The sequence below is a fragment of the Colossoma macropomum genome, unplaced genomic scaffold (assembly GCF_904425465.1).
Source record: "Colossoma macropomum unplaced genomic scaffold, Colossoma_macropomum, whole genome shotgun sequence".
In the NCBI taxonomy this organism is placed as follows: domain Eukaryota; kingdom Metazoa; phylum Chordata; class Actinopteri; order Characiformes; family Serrasalmidae; genus Colossoma; species Colossoma macropomum.
The window spans coordinates 9,251,607-9,271,942 of NW_023494790.1; the positions used below are offsets into that span (position 1 = coordinate 9,251,607).

At 36.9% G+C, this 20,336-nt stretch overlaps 1 protein-coding gene across 1 annotated transcript; it reads left to right on the plus strand.

Annotated features, from left to right (window-relative positions):
• The first annotated feature begins 1,005 nt into the window (after positions 1 to 1,005).
• On the plus strand, positions 1,006 to 9,217 carry si:ch211-221j21.3. Its single transcript, XM_036572054.1, has 4 exons — positions 1,006 to 1,430; positions 2,124 to 2,261; positions 7,781 to 7,843; positions 8,335 to 9,217. Exons 1-4 carry the CDS (start codon positions 1,347 to 1,349, stop codon positions 8,365 to 8,367), a joined length of 318 nt encoding a protein of 105 aa, XP_036427947.1. The 5' UTR covers positions 1,006 to 1,346; the 3' UTR covers positions 8,368 to 9,217.
• Positions 9,218 to 20,336: the final 11,119 nt, after the last annotated feature.

The following is a 20,336-nucleotide window of genomic DNA, read 5'->3' on the forward strand; positions in this document are numbered from 1 at the left end:
ACGTCTTCTTAGTAAAGTGAAACCAAATTTATTTCCGTTTAATGTCTGGTTAACCTAAAAAGAATTGGTGATTGTTTGTGTTTTTCTATATGTATATCTTTACAGCAATGTTTTGTCATGTTTTACACTATATGATAATATAGAATATTATATTTCTTTAAATCAGTGGTCAGCCTTTATGCATTTAACATTTTTTTGTCATTGATGTTTGTAGCTAATAGTAATTCCCTTTTTCTATTTTTTCTGACATGTTCTGCTGGTGACATCTTGTACTTTGTGACTGGTCGCATCTCTCACTTTGTGGCTTTATCAGATAATTTTAGACCAAAAGGGTCTAAAAAGAGAAGAGTAGAACTAAATAAACCTGAATGCTCATGCTGATAGATGCTGGATGTACTAAGAGATCCCACTGCAGATCAATAAGTTACTCGGTGCTTAAGAAGTTTTCTCATCTGATGTGTTGGTACTTCTACTTTTATTGTTAGTTTCACTTGAGTTATTTTCAATTGAAGTACCAGTACTTTTGCTTGTGTGTGGGTATGGCTACTCTACCCCCCTCTGGTTATATCACATCAAGGGTCATCGTGATTGTGATCTATAATGCACAAAAGCGTGACCTTTTTTCTTCACAGTTATCTGTGTATTTTTGCTGGCAAAATGTGAGATATTTTACAATATTACATTTCAGACAAACCATACCATGCAAGATAATATGAATCAAAAGAAATTGTATAGAAATGATCTAATGCGACGTCGAACTGTTGATTAAACTGTTCTATCTTTCCAATTTCCCTCACGGAAATAATCCCTGTAAATGGACATTATAGTTATAATGCACGTGCTGTTAAAATTAACCCGGCTATCAGTGACTTTGAAGATGATAGGTCGCGCTTTCGCGCTAAAAGTCCCTTTAGCCAATCAAAATGCCGTATTCTCAGTGATCCCGCCTCTAATGGACTACACTCGCACCCCATTGGCTAAACAGACGGTCTGTCATGAAACACGAGCACAACAGGAAAAATTAAACAGGAGAAAACGGAGGAAACTTCTCAGCGGCGGAAAGCACCGATTTGGGTCCGTCCACGTTTCTTTTTTATTACTGACTTGGAGCAAATATAATTTTGAGGTGTTTTTATTTAATCTACGGTGCCTTTTCATACAAACTTTTTCACGATTTAAAACGAAGTGCATGGTAACCTTTTTTTAATTCCTCGACTGTTTACATGATGATACATTACCCGGACTGAATTCCAGCGTTTCTCGCCTTTATTAGAAGCTGTTAGGTAGTTTTACTGAACTAACTCGTCCTTGATAAGACCTTTGAGAGCGCAAGAAATCCGCTCGTCATGTCGATGGATTATATAAGCCCACTACTGAAGAACAAGAGAGGCCGAGAGGGAGATGAAGAAGAAGAGTGGGACTTCCAGGCGGTAAATAAAGGCTCTGTTTTGAACCTTAGTCTCCTTAAAAGCGTTACACCTACACGCTTAAAAAAGATGGTTCTGCAAGGGCTCTTTAGTAAAGGCAGGGGTTCTGTTTAGAACCAGGAGATCTATACAGAACCATTTCATGCCTAAATGGATCTTTGCATGGTTCTTCAGATTGATGGAGAATGTGTTGTATATTGTTTTATATAGAACCTTTTTTGAAAATGGTTCTATATAGCACCAAAAAGGGTTCTTGTATTGTTTCGATGTCAAGATTGTAACAAACAATTGATGCTATATGTACCCATATACAACAAATTCTCCATCAATCTGAAGAACCATTTTGCCATAAAAAAAAACATTTAAGCATTAAATAGTTCTACAGAGAACCATCAGAACCATTGCCTTTACTAAGGAACCCTTGAAGAGCCAGCTTTTTTTAAGCGTGTAGCATTAGCCAACATCGTTGTCAGAGGTCATTTATTCTGGTTGGTTTCACGTCTGCCCAGATACTGCACTGCCCTTGATGGTAATGGCTCTCTGACAAAGCTATTATTAGCAGAAATAAGTTATGTAAGTTATAGATGGAGGGCCTACGCTGCTGTAGCCCATACAATACTGTTTGCTCATCACTCAATCAATCCTTGTTTTCGAATATAAACACACAAGGCTGTCTTCTTTCCCTGAATTTGTCAGAAAAGAGTGTGCAATGGACTGGAAAGCTGTGTCCAGGTTGAATATGGCACCTTGACCGAGAGCCCAATGGACACCTGGGAGACCCAGCAGGTCAACCCTCTGAAGGACACAATCAACAACCACCACGTGTCCACTAAGGTAGAATTCTTGACCTTGGCTTGTTTCCTTACCACCTGTTTTTTGATAGTCAGAGTGCACTCCAGCAACTCTGAGTCACTGGCACAAAGTGCACTCAGAGTGCACAAGTTACAGAGGGTACCCAGTAGTTCCCTATACATGTTATTCAGACATGTTAAGAAAGATTACACACTGTAGGGAGTGAAAATGTTCACTTTAAAGGGAACTTCTGTAAGACAGCAGTGTCTAATCTTATCTACAAAGGGTTGATGTGGCCTCAAGTTTTTATTACAACAAAGCAAAAGAACACATGAGTTGTTAAAGACTAGCCGATTAAACCAGTAGAATCACCTGTGCTTCTGCCACAGCAGTGCTTTGTGAGTAAGATTGGATGCTCCTGGTGTAGGGAGTAGTGAATGATTTGGTTGTAATGATTTCAATACAGTAATAGTATCTCATATGCCTGGTGGTCTCTTCTGAGGGTCTTTTATTTGTCATCTTTCATAGAAACCATACTCATCAAAGCTAGGCTTCTGGGTGCATCCTATCAGAGAAAAGTGGGAGGGGAGGAGTGTGTGCACACTAATACTCAAAAGGCTGGACTTTTTCTAAAGGCACTTATGAATTCTATAAATTCTGGCAATTTCTGGCAAAGTTTGTTTTCATAAGAGGGCTGACATGACTAGAGCTGCAACAAATGACTATTTTGAAGTCGAATAATCTATTGATTATCGAAACAAATAATTCGGATTATGAATCGCTCAGTTACCAAATAACTCTTATGTAGCTATCACTTTTAAAATTTAGCTTGAGGTTGTTTTATCCATCGCTAACTAACAGTGAAGACAATAAAGATGAATACCTTATTTAAAAATTCACTGATTTAATGAACTTTTCTGCTAATACAGAAGACAAATAAAACAACATTTTTTTTCATGATGTGCAGCAATAACATGCAACAAAACTAAATCAGTTTTCCCTTAATCACGCCAACAGGTTCTCTGTGCTTCACCAACCACGCAGCCATATCTGTACACAAACATCACACAAACAATAAACAACACACAAACATGAGCGTGGATCTCTGTGTTCTCTCCATTATATAATCATATCCTGCTTTCTGAGTGCAATATTATTGAAATAGTATAATGTTGGACAATAACTTTCTTAAACTGCAGCTCTGTAATGGAGCTGAATGCAGTCCAGCAGCGATGTTGACCGCCCCAAAAAAGTGTCAGAGAACACGCATTTCGAAATAGAAAATATTACAGCTCATAACATGAAGTAGGATGACTTTTAATATTAACATTAGCTAACTATCTTACTGAGATGAATCTTCTTCACCCAGTGAGCCGACACGTTTCCTCTTCAGATGCTCCAACATGGAGGATGTGATCCAGTGCCAGCTAAGGACGGCTTTACAAACGGCACAACTAACAACATTTTTTTCAGAGTTAAGCGTGAAATGCTCCCACACTTTGTTCTTGAGGCTATCCTCGTGTTTTTGTTCACTCTCCAGTAAGCAGTCATGTCAAAACATTCCTAGTTAGCACTAGAAACACGTGGGATGATGTCACCAACTAATCGACTATTAAATTAGTTGGCAACTAACTTGGTCCTCGATTTTAGTCAACTAAGTCAATTAATCGTTGCACCCCTAGACACAACAAGCACTGAAAAAGTTTTTTATGTGAACTTTTATTCATCTGAGTATTATGCAGTGTATATAAACAGATCTCTGTAGAATCAAAGCCTGTTTAAAACATAAAATATGTAAAATATAATTAAATATTGATTGTTTCTCTTTATGAACACATTGCCTTGATTGATGATGTTGATGAATTTGATCAACAGAAAATGACATCTCATGATCACCGTGATCAGTGTTTAGGGAATATAATATTAAGGACCATGTAGAGTGAAATATAGTGAGGAACTAAAAAATGGCTAGGAAGCTGAAAACATGTTCAAAGCTTAAGTGATCCCACTGTGGCATATATCACATCCACAGAGTCCTCTGATGGTGCTATGAGGATAGGCAAGGTTAGTAATTCACAGGCCAAGGACAAAATATTGTAGTTGGGCTGCACTTACTTGCCACAATTGTTCTTAAACAAGAGAAAAACAAAATGTTGGTGAGCAAAGGTCTGAGCTAACCCAGTGGTACCATTCTCAAGGTCATAAGCTGGTATTCTACTCACAGTAGTCTAGAACCTCCTAGTACTATTACTGAAGCCTGAGTGCCAGATTGGTGTGAAGTGCATGATAAAATTCAGCACACTAAAATTCAGACCAAACTGTAAAAGTGTTGTAATTCTCCACTTTTGGAGTTTTCCGTTAGCCAGGGGTTTAGATTCATTAGGGCAGTATAGCCACATGCTTAACATAAAAGTATTTTTTCTGAGTACTTTTGCACATTTTTTTTTTTCTTTTTAGGATAATTTTATAGTATGACACTACTAAAAAATCCAGGCTCGTCTAGTAGGACACTGCGGACTGATTGTAGGAGGAGATGAATGTCTTGCACAGTGGAATGCCTTGCAGTATGCATGCAGACAGTTCCCCAGTAGTAATTTCAAATTCCCTAACCTAATTTTAGAGGGTTGGAAAAGGTAATAAATAACTTTGGTAAACAACGGATGTTTTTTGCAAGCTCAGTGGCACAAGAGTTATGAAGAAAAGGAAAACAGTTTAAAAGCTACCTGAAGTTTGTTTGGTGAAACTGTGAAACAGATTCATCATCTTCTCTCTAGAGTGCCCCTCTAAAAAAGAGTGCATTGTTTGTAATTACAGTGTTTTTATATAGCAAGCAGATAAGGGAATCATCAGTGAACTTATCCCACTCTGGGTGACTGAACTAGATTGTACTAGACTGGTTTAATTACCTGGATGTTAACAGGTTAACATCATGCTAAGACTTACTTAACCTGATCATAGAAGAAAAAGAAGCACAGTGCTGCTTGTATACTAGGACACTAATCGTTTCTGAGCAAGTGTGCGCACACACATTCACAACTGAATTCACATCACTTAAGAAATGCTTAATGTTGACTTTTTAAACCAGGTTAACAGTAAAAAGTGACTGAAAAGTGAAGAATATAGGATTTTGTCTTTGTTAGGTGATGTTCTTTTTACATCAAAGCAAATATGACCACAGCACTGAGAAATAATGTTATTGTTGGAGAGGAGGAGATTAAGAGGCAGAATTAGTCACTCATTTGGCATGTTATTAAAGGGTTGACTTTTGGTTACTAAACAGCGCCCGTTTTGAAGAAAGTAGCTTCACTTTGCTTCGCACTGCACTGCAACATACTGTATGCTTTTCAGCAGGGGTGCATCGGAATTGGTGAATGTTTTTGCTTCAAACCTGCAATTGACAATTGGTCAATTTTTTGTTTTGATTTTGGCCGATTTGTGTTGTAGTTTATGACATGAATGATTTGAGGCAGGTATGTGCTCTTGCCGTGTATTTGAATTCTGCTGCTACGCCTTTACCAAAACCTTGCAGCGTAATTTTGCATGACTCATTGTGCTGAATAGCCAGTTCCCTCTTACTTTCGATGTAGCACTGTAGCGCTTTATTTTGCCAAGTATGTTATACATACAAGAAATTTTGCACACATGTATGACATATAACATACTAAGGGAACGTTTAAAATAAAAATACAATAAAAAGTATAAAGAATGAGAAATAAACTATGAAGAATAACAAAAGAGCCATGTAAAAGGAGCTAAAGAGATGTGTGAATATCTGTACATATGCCGATATGAATATCTGTACCTATGCAGGTCTGAGTAGAAGATACTATAAAAACTGTTATATCGGAACAAAACCTCGTATCTCCAACATGATAACTTTACAGGAGAAGGAAAAAACCTTTTTTTGTAAAAAAACAAAACCTTTTTTGAAAAAAACGCTTTTAATGTAAGTCAGTGGAACAAGTCTTTTTTCTGTCTCATTTTTGGCCATTTCTTTTGGTCCATTCACCGTGAAATTGACACACAATGTAAAGGGTAACAGGCACCTTTAAATTATGTCAAAAACTGAAAAACAACAAAAATGGAGATCGATATACAGAATATTACAGAATGATATGAACATTTGCAAATTCAATATCTGTACCGTTGTGCTAATAAGCATGATGTTACAGAAGAGTTACTGTAATAAAATAAGGAGGTTTGTTTGGTTTAGTGGAAGTTTAAAGTGGAAGGTGTCCACTGTGGAAAATGAGCGCTACAGCACTGGGAGAAAAGCTGTTAGCATGTCTGGTTGTGCTGGTTTTGATGGCCTTGAATCTTTTACCAGAAGGAAGTGTCAGTTAAGCCAGTTTGGCCCATTAAAGAGCAAATAATGTTATTTATATTGTGGCTTGTAAGATAGAGAGTACTGGAAATGTGTTGGTCTGTTTTATGTGTTCATTTGGCCCACATGGTGACCCTTATTCACAAGTTCTGTTAGAAGAGTGCAAATTTGACTGCCTTTACCAACGTACAAACTTCTCTGCATCTGATTCATGAAACTTTTGTACAACGTTGAAACAAGTGGAAATTGTGAATTGTGTGCAAATGAGTGTGAAATCAAGCGCCACCTTAAAAGCATTTCATTTACATATCATTTGCTTGAAGCATGCAGATGTTTCATTAGGTAGCCAGTAAAAATGACAGCATTAAGTAGCGTGTGAGCTCATAGCTGTGCTCCTAGGCAGAGTTTGAGGGTACCCCAACTGACCAAACCTTTATAATGTTAAAAGTACAACCACTGGAAAGAATAAATTGTAAAATAAACAAAGCATTTTCATTTTTCTAAGACAGTAGAGCGATGTGATTGTGTAGTGTGTTTATTTTCCTAAAATTACATATGAACACTGTTATTACATAGTGTATTAAATGCTTCTGCACTAGCTGTGTTGTACTTTTTTATTTTTTGGTTGGTGTCAGTAATATAAAATAAAAGTGCAGTGTCATATGTCTTTAAATGGAACATGGAGCAGTTGCGTTAGTTGTACTGGAGTACCATGTGCACAGTCTATTAGTATTATTGTTCTTTCTATTTTTATTCTTGTCATTGGTATTATCGATGATGTTGATAATAATTTTGGTTAATTAACTGCAAATCAAGCATTTTTTTCAGGTTACTAAATTATTACACTCAAATTTACGCACACTCTCACAGGACGTGAGTTTGATTGTACAGATATGCTAAAGAGATGAAAGTGAAAAATACCAAAACTGTCCAATTGTGAAATTTATCAGATTTGATTATACACAGTTTTGATGAATAAGGCCCTGTATGTTCGAGTGAAAGAAAGGATAATAAAAATTAGCAGTTTGCCTGTAAAGAAATCTGAATCGGAGGCCAAAAAAATTCACGATCTGTGCATGTCTACTTTTGAGGATATGGCTCTATAAGAAGAAGTTCAACTTGTGCAATTGGATGTAGAACCTATAGCTGAATTCATTATCATATTGACTTTGAATTGTATGTGCATGTGCATGTGCGTATACTATGTTGAATTGTATATGTGTGGGCTTTTTAACAGGTTCTGGCAACTCAGAATGGCGGTGCTCAACAGTGTTGCCCCAGATGCATGGCAGGAGAACCGGTGAGATATAAAGTGCTGTCTTTCTAGTTTACTTATCTCTCTGAGCTCATTTACAAGGCCAGAGGCCGCAATACTTGCATAATATTGCAGTGTTATGATGATACAGTCTGATGATAACCACAAATTGTATGCACACATACTCGCTGCAAACTTTATACTTTATTTGGGAACTGTATGCTTTCAGCATGCGCATCCATATGCCCCACAGCATTATTGACTGCAGTGAGATTGCCTTTGGAAATGTCTCACTTTTAGCAAATCAATACATGTTTCTGATGATAAAGAAATACACGTTTCGAACGGTTTACCTGGAGGCGGGGGCAGCTAACGGCCGATCTCACCGCTGGGCTCTTTAGATCCACCTTAGCAGAAGTCAGCATATATGAATATCAATTTGCGAAGGGTTAATGAACATTATGTGTGAAATGACATTGGCGCTGCGGAAAGGTGACCTGTGTCACATCAATGTTTTCTCCATGTGTGTCTCTCAGGGCCATATAAATCATATCATGCAGAGGTATTGATCACAAGGTCAGGCGGGTCCTGCAGAGGATGAATAAGGAAGGAGACTGAAGGGAACAGGCCAGTGAGAGGAGGAGTAGCCTGCACTTTGTCCAGCGCTTATCACAGCACACGTTGTGCCTTGTTTATCCTTGTTTATTGCTCAGAAGTACTGTATTACGGTAATGTCACCTGTAGCTTATATTAGCACCCGATTGACTGCACAGTTAATGGAAGGGCTGACCACAGGACATTAGTACTAATTTCATATTCTAACATTCAATATGAATGGTAATTTGGATACTACTACAGTGTAGTTTGAGGGAAATGCCACCAGTATGATTTATGAAAAGCCATATACTACTGCTTGGCCTAAGGGACTTATTCCTTTTTTATTTAGTACAGATTAAATGCAATTGTGTGTTTGAGAGGTTTACCATGCCTTTACAAAACACAATGATCCTTTTGTAGGTGATTTTGTAGATTCCTGTACCTTTTTCGAGTATGATTTCTTTTGTTTTTTTCACAGATTTATTTGGTCTATTGTTGATTTATCAAATTGTTTTTTCACATTATTGTTATTAAAGTAAATGACAAATTGTTGTTATGGACCTGTAATGTACAAATATTTTCAGTTCAAACCAAGAATGTAAAACCCTCTTTCAGCTTTTTATATCTTTTATCAACAGACTCCGTAAGAAGATATTGTAGATTTATCTTCTTTCATATTCTTTTCTTTCCCTTTTAAGTTCTGCCATGTGAAGTGTTCCTTGTGAGAAGGAAGGGGTGGGTCAGTAGCCTCTTGTTGTAATGACCTCATCTTTTAACCGGATACAATTATGTAACATTTTACATAAAGTCTAATTTGAGTAAGACTGTCTTGGTGCTTTAATTTATATTGATTAAGTGTGTAGTACTTTCTTCAGTGAACAGCAGGTGGTGCTGTGCCACTCTGTACTGCACCTGCACACTGAGATGTGCCGCATTACATTGGCACATTGATCTCAGGACCTTATTGCGTGATTTGATGCATAATTGCAAAATTACATATGTTAACAAATAAAGGGTCAATTTTTACTGCTGAGAAAAACAGTAGCCTCTGTGAAATAACCTGCCTTGTTTTGGATTCATACATAATGTGTAATGATGAATTCTGTTCATAAACACATAGAAGAAACTAGGCTTTGAATAGACCACATAAGTGTGACTTTATTATGGCGCTAATGAAAGGCAAGGATGGCTGTTTATCTGTATCTGTATCTGAAACCTCAGAGGAGCTCCTCAATTTGACATGAGCATCTTTCCTCCAGTTTACTGTGACAAGTACCGGCCTATTCAGACTACCTCATAAAACAGCCCTCGACTTCGACAGACTTATAATACTGCCTGTGTTGCTATGAATTCATAAGTCATAGTTTCTGCTCTTGTAAGTTATAAAGGAATTATTTCAGCTCACGAGAAGCCGTGGGGATAGGTGGAAGTTTGTGGTAAGTCAACCAAGATGGATTTAAGTGTATTACCAGCTCAATCTTGTCTGTCCTCCCCCAGTGTTGCCTCTTGTCGCCTGAGAAATGAGAGCGAGAGTACGCTCAGACAAAGCTTGACCTCCAGGGGCTGACTCTCACAGCCTAGATTTTCAATAATGTGGGACAATAAGGCTTAGGCTCCTAACCTGCTGCAATATGCTACAAGTGTAAAGAGCTTAGCTACTAATAAAGGAGGCAGCGAGCATGAGGGAAAAAAAGAGGGGAGAAAAAAAACCCTCATCTTCCAAACTCATATTTGGAGATCAAGCTTGGCTGTGTGGCCCATAAGAACACTTCATAAGGACAGTGATGAGATGTTGAGTGGGGGCTTGAGGCAGAGCCAGAGCTTTTCATGCTGGTCAAGCTTGACAATTGCCATTTGACATGTTGGATATGAATAAGGGCTGTATGTGAATCCCCTCTGAAGGTTTATGACAGGTGCACATCTGTTTATTTTGATGTCAGTCCTTTGGCCTCATAAAGACGTATCAGCATTTTCTTTCTCTCGCAGCTCTCCATGCGCACTCGTGGTGACCTGCTGCTTCCATAAGAGGGCCAGGTTGCTGGGGTGCTCCTTGGGGAGGTGAGGGGCTATTATGGCTTTATTGTGGAGATCAGCAGGTCACAGAGCATGCTGCACACACAAAGAGAACATTTCCGCTCTTGTAGTTTTCCAGTCATAGCCAAGATGATGAAAATCATGAAGTATTCAGAATTGTCCCATTATGCATACATGCATACATATATATATATATATATATATATATATATATGCACACATAGAGCAGTGGGGTCTTAAGGTCCCCTCTACTGAAATTGCTTATATTTTGCACTCTTTTCTGATTTAATACAAAGGTTTTCATAACAGTATAAATTATCAAGATAATTTGAGTGAAAGTCGAAGTAGAATCTGAAACACCTACATGAATTTCAGAATTTCTTCATATTTGGTATGCTGTAATGAGAGCGTGCACTCAAGCTGAACATGACAAGTTTGTGCAAAAGCATCTGATGAGAAGATCAGCTCCACCTGAGAGATGTCTGAACACAAGTTTCAGTAGAGGAGATAAGAGTAAAATAAAACTAAACTTTCCTGCAATGTCACAATGTTACCAAAACTGTAATAGTGAACTAGAAATAGTGTAAAAACGTTTTCTTTCTTTTAATTTATAATGTTACCAAATGTTACCAAAACAACGTATACGTAACGTAACAATGTATTTACATATATCTGTTTATACAGCCCCTCCCATTCATGCTGAAGTGATACAGAGTGTTTCAGTCTTGACTTCTTTTTAAATGAATCATAAAACGCAGCAGCCAATTAGAAAATATATCCTTTTACATGTGTCAGCCTTAAAGACACAGTGACGAAAATAGCCTGACATCTGTTTTTGGTCCATAAACCCTGCACAAATGTTGTAATTGAACCAGAGGGAAAAGTAAGATGCCAGACAGAATATGGGCCCTTTATGCAGATATGTGATAGATAGATAGATAGATAGATAGATAGATAGATAGATAGATAGATAGATAGACAGACAGACAGACAGACAGACAGACAGATAGATAGATAGATAGATAGATAGATAGATAGACTTTATGGTTGAAAGGTGTATACTTAAATGCTTGAAATATTTGCCTTTTGATTTTGAAGAAAAATATAAATACCAAAGTTCATGTATGAATTTACTTTAAAAAATGTTTAATTTTACAAATATACTGTTTGGAATAATCCATTTACCAGTCATTTTTTACAGTACTGCTCAGCAGCAAATCTCAGTGCCGTTGGAACAAAACTTCCAATCTCCAAAATGGTAACTTTACAGTAGAAGGAAAAAACCTTCTTAACTTTGAATGAAATGAACTGAACAAGAAATTATCCAATAATTTTAGCATGACTGTTGGTCCATTCATCATGAAATTGTCACACAATGTACATGACAGTCAGTGTTCGCAAAAATAAGTAAATAAATAATTAAAAAAAAAAAGGAAAAGGTAGTTGTAAGTTTTTGTCCGGAGAGTGACTTCTTCTTCAGTCCTGTTTTTCAGTCCTGTTGGAAACGCGTCTCAGGTGGCTGTTGAGCGAACACCGACAGAGTGAAAAGCTACATAAAGGCAGAAGAGCGCTGCTTTGAAGAATATAAAATGGAAGTTGTTTGAAGTTGAATTGAAGTTTGTTTAACACTATTGTGTAATTTCATATGTGTATTTCATGGTTGTTACTAAAATGTAGAACATAGTTAAAATAAAGAACGCCCTTCTCTGTGTGTGTCACAACTTTTGACAGGCAATGCATATGTATTTGATTATGTATAGTCATAATTGTCATATAGCTCATATAGCCATGTATATAATCACACAAGTATTACACTGACTATAGAATAAATGAATAGGCTCAGTTAAGTAGCTCACTGTGCTCAGCTTTGTGTACTTTCTCTTACCAGTTTAAAGGTTCCCAATGAAAAAGAGTGAAGGAAACACAGCAGAATGACAAAATCAGTTTTGCCTCCTACGCTTCCTAAAGTACGGCCTGCTTCTTTCATGCCTGTGTCCTTTGCCGTATCCCATATACTCTTACAGCGTTTCCACCTACTTTGTTTATGAGGCTTTGATCCACAATATTCCAGGCTAAGTTACACCCATGCTCTGCAAGGTGAACCTATCGGCATTGTTCCCTATAGGAACCCAATACCCGTGGAGCCTTCCCTCGCTCCACTCAAAAAAACTAGTCTCTTTAGTAACAGAATTCTCCAAAGATGCTGAACAAAAGGTCACGCACAAAGACACAATTTTATGCTCCTTTAATGAGTCAAATTTGCTCTCCCTTTCAGATGCTGCCTCGGTGTTCGCTTAAAGATACATTAGCAGATTTTGTCATGTAATCATGAGCTTGTGTGATCCTCAGAAATGTGTGTAATCGATTGATTCCAGATAATGTCGCAAACTGTCATCTGTAACACATGAGGGGAGCTGCTGTAATTGATGAAGATCTTCTGGTCTTCATTATGAATAGGTAGCTATTGTAAGTGACTCTTTACCGTGTGTATCGCCTCACTGAATGTCTTCTTATTGTGACTTTGAATAAAGGCTTATAGATGTGCGTACATTTTGTCTGTTCAAGAGAAGTCCAGCCTAGTGAATGTGTTTTAGTGATACATTGTGCACTTGGAACCAGATCATTCAAGCTCAAAAGCCCTTTGACCCATTTTCAGAAATGTAGATCTTTGATATTAAATGTCCCTATATATTCAATAACAAGTTTCTTGGTACTGTTAAATTGCATTTGTGAAAGAAAACCTTGTATCTCGAAAAATGATAACTTTACAGGAAAAGGAAAAAACTGCTAATGTACTGTTACTGTTAATGTAAGCCAATGGAACCAGACTTTTTTCTAAGTTATTTTAAGTCGTTTCTTTGGGTCCGCTCTTCATGAAGTTTACACACAATGTAAAGGGCAACAGGCATTTTTAAATTATGTCGAAAACTGAAAAATGGCAAAAACAGAGATACAAGTTTTTCTTCCAGCAGCAGTGATTTTTAAATGCCTGAATGTAAGGTCTAGAAATTGCACTTTGCTGGAATCAAAACCTTATTTACAAAAGAATACAGTGCCATGTCTTGTTTTATGAGCAAAATTTTATGAGCAATAAAAAGGCAATACAACAAACACATTGTAGAAAACCATTTCAAACACATTAAACACCACTTTCAATTTTTCAATATTTTTTCAATATTTGTCATATATGCTGTTGGAAATGGCCTTTACACAAATAAAAAATATCAGTGCATGTATTATAATTATTACCATCTTTCCTGAAGATTTTCTTGTGACAAAATATGTCATATCTTTCCAAGCCTTTTCTTGTTCCAAATGGATATACAGCATTTTGGACTCTGCATATAGTGCAATGCAAAAGTCTTAGATACCTAAGCAAACTGTGTAAAATATTTATTTATCCCAGTCATTGCATAGATTTGTTCAATTCCACCACCAGCACATCTGACTTAATTTTATGAATCTTCACTGTTAGAAATGAAGGTTCTGTGTGGTACATTTTTCATTCATCAAGGTATAAACAATGTAAATGTTCCCTCGAAGGTACAACAGTGGTTTTAAGGTCCAATTGTGTACGTTACATAAGTTTTTCCAGGTGAAAAGTACATATTTGTACATTTTCATAACCTAATGTTTTTAAACAGAGCAATAAAATAAAAAGCCTGGAGACGAGATGGGGTGTGTGGATATATAATTTCAATGGATTATAGTACAATTATGTTCCCTGACTATGTACCCTGAAATGTACCCTTGAGGGTACCACCCCAGTGACAAGAGTGGTTCTGCCCCAGTGACAGTTTCGTACCCTTTTGTTCCATTAGTCAAACCTGAGATTGGATGATAACTACACTTAAGACTGTTTGGAAATGGTCAAACAAAAACCCTAATATACATAAAATCACTACTTAAGTATTTGTCTGAGAAAAAAAATTACTAAATTGCTTTTGAAACATCATTTTCTCAGGTGACTAGGGATTTTACATGGTACTGTATATGCATATTCAACCCAATGTAAAACCCTAATAATGCAGAAGCATACTAGTCGTCTCAGGTTCTGAATGTTTCCTTTGTGATGGCACAATGCTGGATAGGTGAATCTTTAAACAAGATGCATAACGAATTTGACTTGTAGCTTATGCACTGATGCAATGACATAATTGCATCATGTAATTGTGTATCTTGTAAACATAATGAAATGATGCTTGATGAGGTGTCAAGGTCAGTGGCCAATGTGACTTCTGCAAAATATAATAACTAACATTTCTTTAATGGAATAAAAATGTAACAATGCAAATCAGCTTTTTAAGAGCTTACACTTAGCATGTTCAATTAAAGGAAAATAGGTTAAAAAAAAAGTTACCAAAGTCACAATCAGATAATCAGTACTTAAAGCTTTCATCTTTGGGATACAGGAGAAAATCGAGGTCCACTCTTGCTTCAGAGAAGACAACTCAATCTAATGGGTCTGAAGGGCTGTGCAGCTGTCAAGAAGCTGAGAAAAGGAAATAAACAGAAAAGAAGAAAATCTGTAAATCTGCTGGTGTTCTCAGAACAATGGACTGAACACCCAGGGTTACTTGGATCAGGAGGAGAAGGAAATACAACCAACTTCTAAGACTGAACTTTGGAGGGGTGGAAAAAATATGCCTGCAGATTTCTTTGAAAACAATGAAAGCAAGTCTTCTGAAAAGAATGGAGGCTGTAATAAAGGCAAAGAGTGGACACACTACATACTTAAAATGTGATGTCATATTTAGCTGTTATGTCTTTCTCTTTTGTTACTTTTGGCAATAAGTGTGTCGATGTATTTTATTCACATGAAAATGACAAACACTATTGAATCAGTGCTTTTTTCAGGGTGTAGTGTTGAATTCACTTTTACACACTGCCATAAATGGTATGTTGTCAAGTAAAATGATCTTATGGTTAAGAAATCTAACATTTCCTCCTTTTGAGATTGTTGTAAGCATAATATTAGATTATTTAACTTATTTCTAGATATGTTTTATTTGTTTTAAGTCATTTTATCAAGTAAAATTGTCTATATAGATATATTGGCAGATCATTTTGCTCGTTTTGAAAAAACACTTGCTTGAAACCAGCAATTTGTATCTGCCAGTATAGTGAGATAATTTTTGCTTAATAAAAAATGTCCTAAAACAAGTTTAAAATTCCTGGTAATAAGCTAGATAGTCTTATAATAAGTGCATAACCATCTCAAAATGGGTAATGTTAGATATATCGACTAGATTTAAGATCATTTCACTTGACAAGATACCTTTTTTTGCAGTGCAATGTTCGTGTCCAAGTGAACTTCACTGAAGTTCAATAGACGTTAATGATGTTTTTTTTTTTAATGCACCTGGTTTGCATTTGTTATTGCAAACAAATCACAGTCCAGCAGGGCCCACAAATCTGTAGCTTCTTTTCTTTTTCTACATGTTAAAGTGAAACAGACATCAAATCATGTAAAAATATTTTCTAGCACCACCTCTTTACAGTATCATTTTTTCTCCCGGGAGCATACCGAGACTTCAGCGAGACCTTTTATTTTTAATATTTTATTTCTTTCCTCGCTGGAAAACAATGGCAGGAGGACTGATGCCAGTATATTTTAAGGTTATTTACTTAGCTGGATCACCTCTCTGGCTCTCTCCCTGAGCCTTGACAGTGCTCGGAGCTCTCCTGACGCTCAAAGCAATCCCCACAGACCTGCGCAACATACATGAAGCCATGAAAGGAGGACTGCCATGTCGACCTGTCAGTCAGCAGCAGGCCTGCGCTAATGGCTGCGCTGTTGAAAGTGTTAAGGTGCACACACACACATACACACACATACACACACACAAAAGGCCCTTTCCTGAAACTGTTTAACGCCAGGTTGTGTGTCAGAAGAGCAGCCGGGTTTGAAGAAAGCTCTTGCACATGCGTTTCATCTCCTTTCACACCCCACCCCCCCATAAAGAACAGTAAGCATATTATGAATTAATAATGCTAGCAGCATTCACGCGTGGCCTCACGACTTGTTTGTATCTGGCAGTCCTCTTTTTTCCCATCGTAAAGGTGTTTGGATGTGTTTACCAAGGAGAACGGCGCACACCTTGCTTTTAAAGGTTAAATCAAACCCCCGTTAAAGAGGGGCTCCCCTGGGAGACAGCTAAGGGCAAAGAGAATTAAGACACGTCCTCTTGAGCTGCAGAGGAAACTTCACACTCCTGTCAATTCATACAGGCGTCTCCCACTTCATCAGCTTCATTCAGCTCACTCTGAGCAGCTAGAACTTACCAGCAGCGTCCAAAGGTCATCAGAATTACATACGATGATGTTTCTGATAATTGGTTTAACATGCTGAAAGTTAGAGGACATATAAACGCCAAAAAAAAAGCCTAAGGAAATGGACTGAGCCAGGCAGCCAATCAGATTCGTCACAAAATAAGTGTTGTGAAATCTGTACTGTAAGTGTAAGATTTTATTTACTTATTTATTTATTTATTTTAAGAAAATAGACAGCAAAACCAGGAGGATTCAGGACTTATAGATAGCTGGAGTTGCCCGTGGGAATGACTCAAACCTAATCATACATGAAAAATATGGACTGAAATAGAAATGCTAAATTTTGTGCTAAAGTCCTAAACATCTGCAAAAAAAAATAAATAATAAAAAATTAAAAAACATAATAATAATAATACTCATTTATCTCAGCAGGAAGCATTTATCTGTCCAAAAAAAACAGAACTAACTAACATTAGAGTAACTTACACTACAATACACTGTGACTTGATGTGTGCAATTACATTATCTTCAAACTTTCCCAAGATTTTCTCAAGAAAACCCATTATTAACAGTCAACATCCAACACCTATTTTAACTAATCAGTCTTTTGTTAAATCAAATCAGATGTGCTGCAGATGTAATTTAACAAATCCATGCGATGTTGTGCACAAAGACATCAGGATCCAAACTAGTATTCTTTAAGCTGTGTTCTTCTATTATGTCAATAACATTTTGATTTTTAAAAATGTGTTAAATTATAAATTTACTTGTACATATTCTGTTTTTTGGTGTTTTTGCTGGCAAAAACATACTTAATATTAAGACAGTACTGTGCATGACTTTATCTTATATTCATTTTGTATATAACTTTATCTTGCCTGTAACTTTTATCTCTATTGTCATACACCATGATTCAGTGTGCAGCTGTCCACCAACGCTACACTACATCCAGAAATAAAAGAAGAACACTGCACATTTATTTGTAATATAATGTCATTGTCATTGAATGAAATCATGCATTACTGAATGTTGCAACATATTTATGAATTGAACCAGACAAGATCAACTGTCCCTTTGTCTGATACCAGCTATATTCAATCTGATTCTCAGTCGAGAAGCAAACAAGTGGCATACAGTGGGAATGACATTATTGGAAAGGTACTAAAAAAATTTTAAAACTTCAGGAAAATAAACCACAGTAGGTGCTATTTCAAACGTTTCACCCACAGATTAGTGCTTCAATGAGGAGCTTTACCATCACCATCTGAAGACCACAGATATCTGAGAGCCCAGTAAACGTGCTTATTGTTCGTAATGGTGGCTGCTTTGTTGTCATTTGAAAGCGTTGGTGTAGCAATAACAAAAACTGACCTGTCAGGTGCAGCATTTTTAAAACCTCATCCTAATGGAGTGACATTGTGACAGAACTGCACAGATGATGAAATCCAGTGAAACTGCATTCTGTATAGTATAGTCATTGAAAGGATTTAGCCAACATCAGTAGACTAATTTTACAACCCTCATTACAGTTCTTGTTGTTATTTTTTTTTTACTTTTATTTACATGTGTACACACCCACATACTCATTAGCCTTCATTGCTGTTCGGTTGTTTATGTGTTTATACTCTCCTCTTAACACTAACTGGAAATAAATCCCGTAAACGCCTGCACAGCAAGGTTTTCAGCGCTGTGTTTCCCTCTGAATGAACAAAATCACAATAAACAACAAACACATTCTTGGCTCGGTCCCTGTGATCAAAGCCTTGGTTGCCTAATCTAGCCAATTAATCTATTTATCAGCAGCGCACTAATGAATATGCGGTCCATATGCTTTTTTCCAACACGCTACCTCCCTCCAAGTATGAAAGTGGGACAGCTCTGTGCACGGGTGATGCTTTCAGCACCACGCTCATGCCACAGTTCATCTCTGAGACGCTGAAATCAGAGTAAATGGAGATTAGTGCGAATGAGTGCCTAAAATCTCTCAGATAACACATGCTCACAAACACACACACGCACGCCCAAGACAACAATAGATGTGAAATTGAGGGTAAAGGCTTTGGAACGCAGATGTTGAATTTCACTGTTTAATTTAAACATTCTCCCAGCTTTTTTCCCCCTCTTCCTCACTGCTTTGCCACCTCGGTGGTCCCCAGCCACTCGCCACGCCGCTGTGCAAAGCTGGCAGTGATTATTTTTAGCTTTTGCTTGGCTTTTTTTCACAGGAAACTCTCTTCTTCTCTCTCTGTGTTAATAATGTAGGATTCACACATCAGAATTAGTTTTCCATTGTTCAAATACTCAAGTGGAGGGTTTTGCCGCCTCAGATTGATAGTTTCTTAGCGGGAAGATGCTCAGGTAGCATGAAAGGAGTGCATCTCACAATGCTACATGACCACAAGCAGATTCACCTGCATACGTAAGATACAATATACCAATCTTTAATCCTCAGTGTTTGATTTCTTGTAGAGTAGAATTCTTCAATACCAAACCTCATCTGCCCCACTCACTGTAATAATTGTGCTTTTCCTAGTAAAGTGGCTTTAGAATCAAGTATAAACAATTTAAAGAGGTGTTGTTAAATAGAATAGAATAGAATAGAATACAATAGAAAATTCATTTGATACTAATGCAGGGAAAATGTAAGTCACTCTTTCTGTAGAAATTGCACATTTCAAAACTGTAGTTATATTTCCAGTGCTATTGTGTGCTGGTTTGATCATACTAACATTTAAAAAAGACACATAGTGTTTCTTGCTGCTTTTCCATCAGCATATTTTATCTGCATTTTGGCATATCAAGTGAAAAAGACTTAATGGATATGGCGACTATCGATTTTACATAGACGTTTTGCATGGTTGCTTGAGATTAATCTTTTTTTATGAGGAAAAAATGATAAATTATGATGGAAACATTTTCTGAATAAAGTAACATTAATACCAATGCAAAAGCATAAGTTATATCAGGTCTTTTTTGCTTATAATAACAAAATATGACAAAAGGCAACAGTTACTGGTGGGCATAGCAATTAAAACATTATCTAATCAAACAATACAAAAATCAGCTGTACAGAGCTAATAAACTAATTCACATAAATTATTGTGACATTTCAGTAATTGAATTTAATTCAACAGCTTGATGGAAATCTGGCTACTCATAAGAAGCACTGCTCTTGTGAAAAATCTATTTGACTGCTAATAGCGCCCCCACTGGAAGATTCATCCTGCTAAACATAAGTGAGTGAGTGAATGAGTTACTAGCCAGTTCCATGAGGTGGTTTGAATCTAATAAAGTACTACTATTTGGGGTCACTCTTAACTGTGCTTGTCCAGATCAGTATGTGTTAACTGTGGTGTGTAAGTATGAATATGTTTAGTCTTTTACACTTTTTTGCATGCATTTCAGTGTCTGTTTTCCCACCAGAATGCAGATAAGGGGAACTTAACAGACACTTAACAGAAATAGTTAAGTGTCTGAACTGACCATGGCTCATGTTCATTTTAATATATTTCATTATATGATAACAGCTTATAGGGAAAATGAATTTTGTCACTGTTGTATGAAGTCAAACTTTTTTTCCTGTATTTATTGTTTACATTATTTGAAAATGCCAGCTGACCTTTTCCATTTGCAT

Bases quoted from the DNA above. Each gene is read 5' to 3' on its own strand.
- si:ch211-221j21.3 (XM_036572054.1), top strand. From the start codon at position 1,347: ATGTCGATGGATTATATAAGCCCACTACTGAAGAACAAGAGAGGCCGA. The intron at 1,431-2,123 runs GTAAATAAAGGC...TGAATTTGTCAG, and splicing joins AAGAGTGGGACTTCCAGGCG to AAAAGAGTGTGCAATGGACT. The intron at 2,262-7,780 runs GTAGAATTCTTG...GCTTTTTAACAG, and splicing joins ACCACCACGTGTCCACTAAG to GTTCTGGCAACTCAGAATGG.